At 51.8% G+C, this 12,904-nt stretch overlaps 1 protein-coding gene across 1 annotated transcript in view; it reads left to right on the top strand.

Annotated features, from left to right (window-relative positions):
• Nucleotides 1–3,221, top strand: part of LOC132385459 (synapsin-1-like) — a 244,053-nt gene extending 240,832 nt beyond the window's left edge. The window contains exon 13 of the mRNA XM_059957544.1: nt 3,076–3,221. Coding sequence (XP_059813527.1) covers nt 3,076–3,211 — 136 coding nt within the window. The 3' untranslated portion in view covers nt 3,212–3,221. The remainder of the gene's footprint in view (nt 1–3,075) is intronic.
• The last annotated feature ends 9,683 nt before the right edge of the window (nt 3,222–12,904 follow it).

The following is a 12,904-nucleotide window of genomic DNA, read 5'->3' as shown; positions in this document are numbered from 1 at the left end:
CGCTGGAGTGGGATGGGGGTGGAGTTGGACAGATAGAATGAGGGAGGGGGGGGAGGAGGAGAGGGAGGGGTGGGCAGAGGGGATAGCAGTCAGGGAAGGAGAGGGGAGGGAGAGTTGGGGAGAGTGAGAGAACAAAGGGAGGGAGAGGAGGGGGAGATGAAGGGGTGGTAGAGGTGAGAGGGAGGGAGAGGGTGGGAGAATGGGAGGGATAGGGAAAACAGGAGTGGGAGGGGGGAAGGGAGGGGTGATGGACGTAAGAGGGAGAGGGAGGGGTAGAGGGCGTGGAAGAATGGGAGGAAGATGGGTTGGGGAGAGAAAGCAGGAGGGAGAGTGGAGGAGAGGGAAGGGAGGTGGAGGCAAAGGGGAGAAGGAGAGTGGGAGAGAGAGCAGAGGGAGGGAGAGTTGGAGAGTGAGCGCATGCACGTAAGTGTGTGTGAGTGTTTCCATATGTGTGTGCACGTGTGAGTGTGCGTATATAGTACATGAAAGTCCGAATGTATATCTGACTGTGAGTGTGTGTGTGTGTGTATGAGTGTATGTGTATCTGTGTGTGTGTATCTATTATGTGTATGTGTATCTATTTGTGTGTGTGTGTGTGTGCCTCTGTGATGGCTTCAAACTCTGTGAACCCGCGGGTGCCCCCCCCCCTGTTGCTCAGGTTCCCTCCCGCGTCCCAGTAAACATGCGGACTTAGTGGGTTAATCTTCCCCCCTCCCTCCCCACCAGTGTGTGTGGGAAAGGGGGAGAAACTGGGCAGTGGTGAGTGGAGGGGGAAATAGGGGTAAGGGAACAGGAGGAGGGTATGAGGATGGTTGTGGGTCAGCACACAAGCAGAGGGCCGAAGGGACTGGGTGGCGATAAAGAGGAACCCAGTGTGTTGAGGTTGGCCGAGAACAGACAGACTTAACGTGACTTAGCTCAGCCTGGTCCCATCGAATTCGGCCACCGGTGGAAAACAGAAGCCTTTGTCCAGGCAACTGCACTCAAATCCAGTCCAGCGGACATTGATTCTGCACGAAGTAGAACCCAGCCAAGGTTCAGCAAGGTAGGCCCACATTCGACAAACAAGGTATAAGGTCCAGTTCTATTCCACAGTCACTGAACTTCTGCCTTTGTTACAGGTATCTGTACACCGACCGGTGTCTCTTGGTCCCTCTCTCTCAGGGGGAGATCTGTACACTGACCGGTGTCTCTCAGCCCCTCTCCATCGGGGGGAGATCTGTACACTGACCGGTGTCTCTCAGTCCCTCTCTCTCAGGGGGAGATCTGTACACTGACCGGTGTCTCTCAGTCCCTCTCTCTCAGGGGGAGATCTGTACACTGACCGGTGTCTCTCAGTCCCTCTCTCTCAGGGGGAGATCTGTACACTGACCGGTGTCTCTCAGTCCCTCTCTCTCAGGGGGAGATCTGTACACTGACCGGTGTCTCTCAGTCCCTCTCTCTCAGGGGGAGATCTGTACACTGACCGGTGTCTCTCAGTCCCTCTCACTCTGGGGGAGATCTGTACACTGACCGGTATCTCTCAGTCCCTCTCTCTCTGGGGGGAGATCTGTACACTGACCGGTGTCTCTCAGTCCCTCTCTTTCAGGGGGAGATCTGTACACTGACCGGTGTCTCTCAGTCCCTCTCTCTCAGGGGAGATCTGTACACTGACCGGTGTCTCTCAGTCCCTCTCACTCTGGGGGAGATCTGTACACTGACCGGTATCTCTCAGTCCCTCTCTCTCTGGGGGGAGATCTGTACATTGACCGGTGTCTCTCAGTCCCTCTCTCTCTGGGGGGAGATCTGTACACTGACCGGTGTCTCTCAGTCCCTCTCTCTCAGGGGAGATCTGTACACTGACCGGTGTCTCTCAGTCCCTCTCACTCTGGGGGAGATCTGTACACTGACCGGTATCTCTCAGTCCCTCTCTCTCTGGGGGGAGATCTGTACATTGACCGGTGTCTCTCAGTCCCTCTCTCTCTGGGGGGAGATCTGTACATTGACCAGTGTCTCTCAGTCCCTCCCTGCCACTGCTGGCCCCTACACTCTGCCATGTCTCAGTACAACCTCCATCCCCTACACCCCTCCTCATCTCCGTGACCCCGTCCCTCCCCTACACTGCTCCCCATTTCCATGAAACCCTCTCTCACCTACACCCCTCTACATCTGTTATCCCCTCCTTCCTCTACACCCCTCCCCATCTCCATGATCCCCCTCCCTCCTCTACAACAACCTCATTCTCTGTGTTCCCTCTCCCTGCACTACACCCCTCCATGACCACCTCGCTCCCCTACACCCATCCCTCCGTCTCTGTGACCCCCACCCTCCCCTATGCTCCTCGTCTCCATGACCCCCTCACTCCCCTACACCCCTCCCCGTCTCTGCAATCCCCTCTCTCCTCTACACCCCTCCTCTTCTCCATGAACCCCTCTCTCCCCTACTGCCCTCTCCATCTTCCTTACTGCCTTCCTCCCCAACTTCAGACGGGGATGGTCCGACTGACCCAGAGGGCCTCGACTGTGGGCCGAAAGGGCTACAGTTGAGAGGACGGTGGACAGAAATGGGTCAGAAGGAGGAAACGGAGGATGAGTTGGGGAGAGCGAGATCCTGGCAGAGGGCAGGAGGAAGGGTAGTGGGTGTGGGAGCAGGATTGTGAGGGAGAGATGGTGTGCAGGAGGGAGATCACACTGGAGTGGGATGGGGGTGTAGTTGGATAGATAGAATGAGGATGGGAGGCTGGGACTGAAGGAGAAGGGGAGGCGGAGAGGGGGTAGCAGTGAAGGAAGGGGAGGGAGAGGGTGAGGGAGAGTGAGAAAGGGAGAGGGGGAGGGGAGATGGTGGTAGAGGTGAGGGAGAGTGAGAACAGGTGGAAGATGTGTTGGGGAGAGGGAGAGAGTGGGAGGAGAGGGAGGTGGAGGTGAGAGGGAGGGTGGGGAGAGTGAGGACAGAGGGAGGGGAAGCCTCATTCTACAGCCTTGACCACCCCACTGTAACACCCTGAAATTTAACAATGGCCCTCTGTCAGGGTTGGAAGGGGTCTCGGCGATTTTCTGGCCCTCTGCTTAATAGTAATCCTTTTGACATTGTTCACAGCAAATCCAAATCTCTGACAAATACCTTCAACATTCCAGAATCATTGGCTCCTCGTTCAACCCCTAGTCAGGATGAAGTGAAGGCTGAGTCCATCCGCAGTTTGAGGAAATCTTTCGCCAGTCTCTTCTCTGAATGAGGGGCTCGTCTCTCGCTTCTCCTCCTCCCTCCCCTCCTCATCTCTCTCTCCAGCTCGGCCTCTCTCTCTCTCTCTCTCTTCCTCAAGCTCTCTCCCACTTCCCTTGGCCCAGCTTCCCCTTTCTCTTTCCCTTCTCCTATCTGGCTCCTTCGTTCCTCTTTCCCATCTCAGATCCTTTCTTCCTCTCTCCCTGCCTCCCTCTTTCTCCTTATCCTCCTCACTTCTCATCTTGCCTCGCGCTCTGTTCCCAGTCTCATACCTCTTTCCCTCTTTCTTTGCCCCTCGCTATGTCTCTACACTCGCTATCTAGTTCACTCCCCCTTCTCTCTCTCCCCCTTTCTCTGCCTTTCTATCTGTCTCTAACCCCTCTCCCTCTCTGTTCCACTCCCCCTTCTCTCTCCCCCTTCTTTCTCTGTCTCTACCCTCTCTGTTCCAGTCCTCTCTCTGCCTTCCCCTCCTCTCTCTCTCTGTTTCAGTCACCCTTCTCTTTCTCTGCCCCCTCCATCTCTCTATCCTTTCTCTCTCTGTTCCACGTCCCCTCTTCCCCTATGCCTCCCACTTGCTATCGCTTTCTCTCTCTATCCCCCTCTCCCTCTGCTCCTTGTCCCTCTCTCTATTCCTTCTCCCATCTCCCTCTCTCTCTCTTTCAATCCCTCTTCTTCCCTCCCCTCTCCCCCATCACCCAATTTATAGGCCACTAAAGCAAGACGCATGAAAGTCATTTCTGAGAAAGATTTGTTACAGGATGTGTCTTTGGACAATTGCAATGAGGGAGAGAGTGTGGAAGAGAGAGAGAGAAGAAGAAATGCATGTATCATGAATCATTGTCTCACTATTGCACAGAGATATCTATATATAAAAATATATTTATATATATATATTTGAAAGTAATTCCCTTGTGAGTCCCCGGCAAACCCTAAAGGACCGGTTAGGCCATTCCGAATCGCACCTGGAACTATTTTCCGAAATTCCAAAGGTTGGGAAGATCCAATGATTTGGCTGTTCCTTGAACTGAACTCTTGGACTGAGGCAGGTGCGAGGGGGTGGTGTTCGGGGAAGGGAACGTTTCCCATCCATTGGCCGGAAACTCTGGGGCTGTCCGCTCTGATTGGTGGACATTGCATGACCTGGCACTCTCGTTGGTTGATTGGCCAAGCCCGAGGGGGCCTCTGTGGATGATTGATTCTCTGTTGCTCCGAGCCGTTACCTTCCCACTGTCTGGAGATGTCCTGGGAATCGATGTCCCAAATCTGGGGTGTCCTGGGAATTGATGTCCCAGCTCTGGAGATGTCCTGGGAATCGATGCCCCAGCTCTGGAGTGTCCTGGGATTTGATGCCCCAGCTCTGGAGTGTCCTGGGAATCGATGTCCCAGCTCTGGAGTGTCCTGGGAATCGATGTCCCAGCTCTGGAGTGTCCTGGGATTTGATGCCCCAGCTCTGGAGTGTCCTGGGATTTGATGCCCCAGCTCTGGAGTGTCCTGGGAATCGATGCCCCAGCTCTGGAGTGTCCTGGGAATCGATGTCCCAGCTCTGGAGTGTCCTGGGAATCGATGTCCCAGCTCTGGAGTGTCCTGGGATTTGATGCCCCAGCTCTGGAGTGTCCTGGGAATCGATGTCCCAGCTCTGGAGTGTCCTGGGATTTGATGCCCCAGCTCTGGAGTGTCCTGGGATTTGATGCCCCACTTCTGGAGTGTCCTGGGAATTGATGTCCCACCTAGCAACAGGCAATGGCTTCCTGGAGACCAGTTCCCCTAGTAACAACAAGAGCGTCTCTGAAGCTCCTGGTTGCTAGGAGATCCAGCAGTGGAGGACCCCAACAAGGGAAGCAGGGCTGCCTAACCACGTGCCCAATTGGAAGCCCCGAGCTCCCCTCCTCGAGCGTCCCGCGGGATTGCCGGATCCTGAGGGTGGGAGGGCGGTGGTGGGTGGGGGGAAGGAGAGTTCCCCTCCCGCCCTGAACTGTTGATCGATCGTGGAATGCACATACGCTCCCCCCCACCACCCCTCGACTCCCACCCCCGCCCCCCCCCTCCTGAATCCACCACCCCGTCGGTTCTGCGTACCGTGGTGTTTGTGTCACTGTGAACCGTGATGGCATCTCACGAGGGGGGCCTCACAAGAGCTGGGGCCACGAAGCCAGCGGGGCAGCCCTTCCTCTGGGGCAGGGCGGGGAGGAGGAAGGGCGCGGCGAGGAACCCCCCTCCATTGCCAAGCCTCTCAGCCCTGCCGTCCACACCCGACGGGGCAAACGTTTCCAGCTCCTGTGAAGCTGCCCCTCCTCCTCAGTAGCTACTGTATCTACCCTCGTGCAGGTCTCGGTGTTGTGAGTGTACCCGCGCCGCCTTATATCGCGGTGCCCTTGAACCCTCTTGGAATTGTAACTTTGCACTAACTCTTACCCGCTTCTTGAACTGTTACTGCGAGCTGGAACGCCCATCGGCCAGGGACTGGTCTCACCTCCACCCCCCCCCCCCCCCCCCAATACCCCGCCACCTCCCGTCACCGTTCCATCCCTGTCCTCCCAAATCCCGATAGGTTACAACCAGTGGAGCTTAGAAAAATGGAGGGGAATGGGTAGTCCGAGGTCATTTCTAAAGTTAAGAATATGTTTGGTGCAGCATCATGGGCCAAGGGACCTGACCTGTATTGTGCTGTAGTTTTATTATGATTCCAATATCACCCCCCCAATTCCCAAACCTGCCTACATAACTGCCTCCCCCCTCCAGATAACAAGGTGGAATAAGCCCTTCTGCCCCCTTCGAACCACGCGGTTTATCCCGAGCCTAATCACGGTGTAATGGGTAGTGCACTTTCAACCTCCACAGCTGGCCAGCACTCTCGCGGGGAAGGAGGGCAGAAGGTGCAAGTCTCTCCCTGCCAGTGCACAGCCTCCCCAAGTAGCGTCTCCCCACCGGGGACTCGGGGAAACTGAACTCCTTTCCGACTCGGGCTGAACTACAGAGGACGGAGAGGCCTCCCCGTGCACACGTCACATTCAGGCCCTGGTGCTCGTGAATCAGATCCCCACTGAGTAAACAGCCCCACTGCTGTGTATCACTATCCTGTAGGGTCATGCACTTTGGTAGAAGAAATTAAAGAGTTGACTATTTTCTAAATGGAGAGAAAATACAAAAAAACTGAGGCACGAAGGGATTTTGGAATCTTTGTGCAAGATTCCCTGAAGGTTAATTTACAGGTTGAGTCTGTGGTGAGGAAGGCAAATGCAATATTTGAAGAGGATTTAAATATAAAGGATGTAATGTTGGGAATTTATGGAACACAGATGAGGCCTCACATTCAGCATATTGAGTGGTTCTGGGCCGCTTATCTTAGAAAAGATGTGCTGAAACTGGAGAAGGTTCAAATACAGTTCATCAACATTATTCCAATAATTAGGCTGTGATTGTAATGACCAATTAACCTACAGCTGGTATGTCTTTGCAGTAGAAACATAGAAAGCTACAGCACCATGCACGCCCTTCGGCCCACTATGTTGTGCCAACCATGTAGCCTACTCTAGAAGCTGCCGAGAATTTCCCAACCGCAGAGCCCTCTAAGCTCATGTAGCTGTCTAAGAGTCTCTTAAAAGACCCTATTGTGTCCTCCTCTACCACCGTCACTGGCAGAGCATTCCACGCACCCACCACTCTCAGTGTGTGAAAAACTTACCCCTGACATCTCTTTGGTACCTACTTCCAAGCCCCTTAAAACTATGCCTCCTCATGTTAGCCATTTCAGCCCTGGGGAAAAGCCTCTGACTATCCACATGATCAATGCCTCTCATTATCTTGTACACCTCTATCAGGTCACCTCTCATCCTCTGCCGCTGCAAGGAGAAAAGGCCAAATTCACTCAACCTATTCTCATAAGGCATGCTCCCCCAATCCAGGCAACATCCCTGTAAATTTCCTCTGCACCCTTTCTATGGTTTCCACATCCTTCCTGTAGTGAGGTGACCAGAACTGAGCACAGTACTCCAAGTGGGATCTGACCCGTAGAGCTGCAGCATTACCTCATAGCTCTTGAACTCAATCCCACAGCTGATGAAGGCCAATACACCAGGCCCCTTCTTAACAATGTTAAGAAACCGGAGCACCCAGAGGAAACCCACGTGGTCAGGGGAAGAAGGTAGGAACTTCCTTTCAGAGGACGCCAGAACTCTGAGCTCTGAGAGCGCCATACTACCCTGGTGCCCCATATCTCGTGCAGACCCGGGTCTGGGGGAAAGGAGCCCAGTGCAATCCATCAGTAGCCAGGGCAGGGGATATTACCCAACCCAACTCAGCTTCTTTGACAAAAGCACATTTTATAAAACTATATTTCTTATAAATTCAAGCCACTACTACACACTTGTGTTACAGACGACAGGTGAGCTAACAGTATCCCCTCCTTGGCGAGGTTGGCATGTATCCCTGTCCAGTGTCCCTGAAGCACCTCTATGTTACTCTTGTTTTTTCCACAGCTGCCCCCTGAACACTCCAGGGGCAGGCCAACTGGGACATCCTCCTCCCTCCCTGCCCCCCTCCAAAGATGGAGAAGATGGGGCACAAATGCAGCCAGAAGGCCTTGCTTATTACAAATGTGGTGCTACACGACGACAAATATGGGGACAATAACGGTGACCAACTCAATTCATTACTAACGCCACTGTAACAAAGTGGTGAGCGCGACGTTTTCCAAGAGTTCCGAGTTCAATTCCAGCCTCGTCTTATCAGGAGATTTTCATTTTCTCCTCGTAAGAGTGCGTGGGTTTTCTTCGAGTCCTCCAGTTTCCTCCCACAGTCTAAAGACTGACCTGGTAGATTAATCGGTCATTGCAAATTGTCCTGTGATTAGGATAGGCTTAAATCGGGGTTGACGCGGGCAGTGTGGCTCGAAGGGCGGGAATGTCCTGCTCTGCACTGCGTCACTAAATTAAAGTAAAATGTTCCCGCTCCTGTCAAGGAGCCCCAGCAATAGTCCCAGAATGCCTCCATCCGACCCAGGCACAGGACCTACCCCACGGAACACCGACAGGCAGTCCACCCAGTACCAAGGATCCTCCGCTATCCACTTCCCAGACCATGGATAGCACTCTTTGTCAGCCCAGGGGCAAGTTTATTGAGACATCATCATCCTTCCTTGTCTGCTCCCCCTCCCCCCCCAACACCTTACTGGATGACCGCATGAAATAGGGTAGGGCTAAGACAACCCAATACAACTCTGTCCAACCCAATCTGACACAGTCCAGTACAGTCCACCCAACACAGTCTAACTCAACACTACATAGTAGAACCTAAGACTGTCCAACCCAGCACAGTCCATCCCAACAGACCAACTCAACCCAATGTAATCCAACCCAACACACTACAACCAACACTGTCCAACCCAACACAATCCATCCCAACAGACCAACTCAACCTAATGTAATCCAACCCAACACACTACAACCAACACTGTCCAACCCAGCACAGTCCATCCCAACAGACCAACTCAACCTAATGTAATCCAACCCAACACACTACAACCAACACTGTCCAACCCAGCACAGTCCATCCCAACAGACCAACTCAACCCAATGTAATCCAACCCAACACACTACAACCAACACTGTCCAACCCAACACAATCCATCCCAACAGACCAACTCAACCCAATGTAATCCAACCCAACACTGTCCAACCCAGCACAGTCCAGCCTGACACCATCCACTCCAAACAGTCTAACCCAACTCAACCCAGCCCAACCACACTCAGTACAATCCAACCCAACAAAAGACCTATGCATCCCATGACGTCATGCAGACCATCCTCACTTTGCCGACCCTATTCTCTCATTCCCAATCTCCCACCGCCTCCCCTCATCAACCTTCCTGCCTACCTCCTACCACAGCCCGAATCCTCAGTCCCCTCGCCAACAAACCTCCTTGGCTCCGTAGCAAGGTCCGAACCCCGTCCCTTGACATTGTGAAGATGTACTTTAGGATGGGAAATCGAACCCAACTCAGCCAGTATCTTCTCCAGCATGTCTCGAGGAAAGCAGATGGTCGTTCCAGTTCCAGCTCCTTGACTGTAAATATGATTAGAGGTGCTTGTTAAGCTGTGAACTTTCCAAATACAACGTGTCCCTCCACGTACTGTGACTGCTCTCTGCACAGTGGCAATGGGTGTCTCTGTACCGCCCTCTCTAACTGATGCAAAGATGGGGGCATCCAAACTCCGGCTGAGAATAAAGCTCTGCCCGGCATCTTCTCATCTTGGGCAGAGCATGTGGACGGATATGGCAAGGGGAATCATGGATGTGCAGTGCATGGATTAATCAGATAAGTGGTTCTTCCTCCCCTACCCCACCACCTCCAACTGATGACGGCCACCTGAGTGCAGATGGGCTTCTCCCTTATTGTCGACGTTGTGAATTCTGGGCTCACTGGGGGGAAAGCACAGTCTGTTTTATGAATGGTTTTGCTAGTCAGGATTGCCGCAACCTCTACTGATAACAGCGGGGAAATTCCTCCAGTTGACAAAAAAAACCCACCATCCGGCAGATGGAGGATAGCGCCGCCCAACGTGCAGGATCAGAAGCCGTCAACCGTGTTGGGTTGGCGAGAGAGAGAAAGAGATGGAGGGTGTTGTTGGAGGGAGTGACTAAAACAGTCCCTACTCGGCCAGATGTCAGAATCGCCACGATGCCCCACGAACACCGGAGGATGACAGAGGACTGTCCACAACCCGCCAGCTGAAGAAGGGAAAAACCAGTCGGAGTCTGCTGACCAACCCACCCCGCCATTTGCCAGCCACTTTCTAAGACTGAACTAAGATCTGTGGCCGCGTCTTCTGTGTTTGTATAATTCTGTGAGCTGTTCTGTGGGAACGCCATGACTCCTCTTAAAGGGAAGCGTTGGAGGGGGTGGTGTTATCAGTGTACAAAACAAAATATTTATTCAGATCGTGAACCTCTTGTTGAACTTCCTGCACCCATTTTTCGGAAAGTTCGGTACATATCTGTGAAATTTGTCACTTTATTTAATGTTTGTGTACAGAATAGTCAAATTCAGTCATGGATATTGTACATGGAGCTCTGTTACAGTTGGTAAAAGCCTGCAAAATACATAACTGTTCTAATTGGTCGGTTTATTCTTTCCTCACTCCTGAGGCATGGTCTCATCTCGAAACGCTGACAATTCCTCCCCCCATGGACGCTGCCTAAGTTCCTGCAGCAGACTGCCTGTGGCTACAGATCCCAGCATCTGTGTCACTTGCCCCTCTTATTGTGATGGGCAGTTGGTCATAAACTTATAAACTCCTGGATTAGATCCCAGCCTGTAACCCACTCCTGGGGATCTGTTATTCTATATATAACCCCAATCTCCCCTGAGCCCCTGGATTAGATCCCAGCCTGTAACCCACTCCAGGGGATCTGTTATTTTATATATAACCCCAATCTCCCCTGAGCCCCTGGATTAGACCCCAGCCTGTAACCCACTCCTGGGAATATGTTATTCTATATATAACCCCAGTCTTCCCCCAAACTCCTGTATTAGATCCTAGCCATTAACCCACTTCCGGGAAATTGCTGTTCTATATATAAACCCGCTGAAACCCTGGATACAATTCCAGCCTGTAACCCACTCTTAGGATCTGTTATTGTATATATAACCTCCCCCCAAAAAAAAATGCCTGGAAGAGATCCCAGCCATTAAACCCACTCCCAGGGATCTGTTATTCCATATATAAACCTCCCCCCCTCCCCCGATTAGATCCCAGCTTCTAACCCACTCCGGTTTATCTGTTATTTATGGTGTTCCACAAGGGTCTGGGTTGGGACCACTTCTGTTTATGTTGAATGTCAACTATTTGGAAGTTGAGATTGAAGGCTTTGTGACCAGGTTTGTAGACGATACGAACATAGGTGGAGAGGCAGGTAACGTAGAGGAAGCAGAGAGACTGCAGATTAGGAGAATGTACAAAGAAGTGACAGATGGAATAGTATCAGGAGGTATATGGGCATGTGTTCTGGTAGGAGTGAAAGCACAGACTATTTTCTAAACGGGGAGAAAATCCAAGAATCCAAGTTGCAAAGGGTTTTGGGGGTCCTTGGGCAGGATTTCCCGAAGGCTCAGTTGGTGGTGAGCAAGGCAAATGCACGGTTTGTATTCATTACAAGAGCTGGAATACACTAAAACCAAAGAGGCAATAGCGAGGCTTGAAAAGGCACTGGTGAGACCTAAATTGTGATCAGTTTTTGGAGCTCTTATCTCAGATCAAATATGCTGACGTTGGAGAGGGTTCAAAGTAGATTCATGAAGATGATTCTGGGAATGAAAGAGCTAACATATGAGGAGTGATTGATGGTGCTGGGCCTCTACTCGCTGGAATTCAGGCGAATCAGGGGGAATCTCATTGAAACCTATCAAATATTGAAAGGCCTTGGCAGAGCGGGATTTAAAGAGGATGTTTCCTATGGTGGGAGAGTCTATGACCAGGGACCAGAGACTCAGGATGCAGACACTTCCATTTAGAACAGAGATGAGGAGGAATTTCTTTAACAAGAGGGTGGTGAATCATAGGGATTTGTTGCCAGGTCATTGGGTGCATTAAAGGCAGAGTTTGATTGATTCTTGATTAGTCAGGGCGTGAAAAGACACGGAGAGAAGGCAGGAGATTGGGGTTTGGCAGGGAAATGGACCAGCCATGATGAAATGGCAGAGCAGACTAGATTGGCCGAATGGCATAATCCTACTCCTACATCTCGTGGACTTGTATATAAACCCCTCAATGCCGGATCTGTTACTATATATTATCAACTGCTGAACCCAGGGATAGTTCCCAGCCTGTAACCCACTCCCGGGGATCGGTTACTCGATATATAAACCCTTCGAACCCCAGGATTAGATCCCAGCCTGTAACCCACTCCCGGGGATCGGTTACTCGATATATAAACCCTTCGAACCCCAGGATTAGATCCCAGCCTGTAACCCACTCTCGGGGATCGGTTATTCTATATATAAACCCTTCGAACCCCAGGATTAGATCCCAGCCTGTAACCCACTCTCGGGGATCGGTTATTCTATATATAAACCCTTCGAACCCCAGGATTAGATCCCAGCCTGTAACCCACTCCCGGGAATCGGTTACTCAATATATAAACCCTTCGAACCCCAGGATTAGATCCCAGCCTGTAACCCACTCCCGGGAATCGGTTACTCAATATATAAACCCTTCGAACCCCAGGATTAGATCCCAGCCTGTAACCCACTCCCGGGAATCGGTTACTCAATATATAAACCCTTCGAACCCCAGGATTAGATCCCAGTCTGTCACCCACTCCCAGGCATCTGTTATTACCAGTGACTCATGATGTTCTACAGGGCTCAGTGTGGGGAACGGTTGTTTGTACGTTGCATGTCAGCGATTTCAATGATGAAATTGAAAGCTTTGTGGCCAACCCTGTGGAGAATACAAAGATAAGTGGAGGGGCCACGAGCCTGCAGAGGACTTGGGCAGATTAGGAGAATGGGCAAGGAGATGGAAGATGGAATACAGTGTAGTCATGCCTTTGGTAGATGGAATAAAAGCACTGACTATTTTCCAATCAGGGAAAAAAATTTTAAAAATCTGAGGCGCAAAGGGATGTGGGTGTTCTCATGCAGGATTTCCTAAAGGTTAATTTGCACATTGGTGAAGGCAGCAAATGCAAGGTTAGCATTCATTTCAAG

The sequence above is a fragment of the Hypanus sabinus genome (genome assembly GCF_030144855.1).
Source record: "Hypanus sabinus isolate sHypSab1 chromosome 24 unlocalized genomic scaffold, sHypSab1.hap1 SUPER_24_unloc_16, whole genome shotgun sequence".
NCBI classification, from domain to species: Eukaryota; Metazoa; Chordata; class Chondrichthyes; order Myliobatiformes; family Dasyatidae; genus Hypanus; species Hypanus sabinus.
Note: the sequence above shows the minus strand (reverse complement) of the source record. Positions and strands in the feature narration are given on the sequence as shown.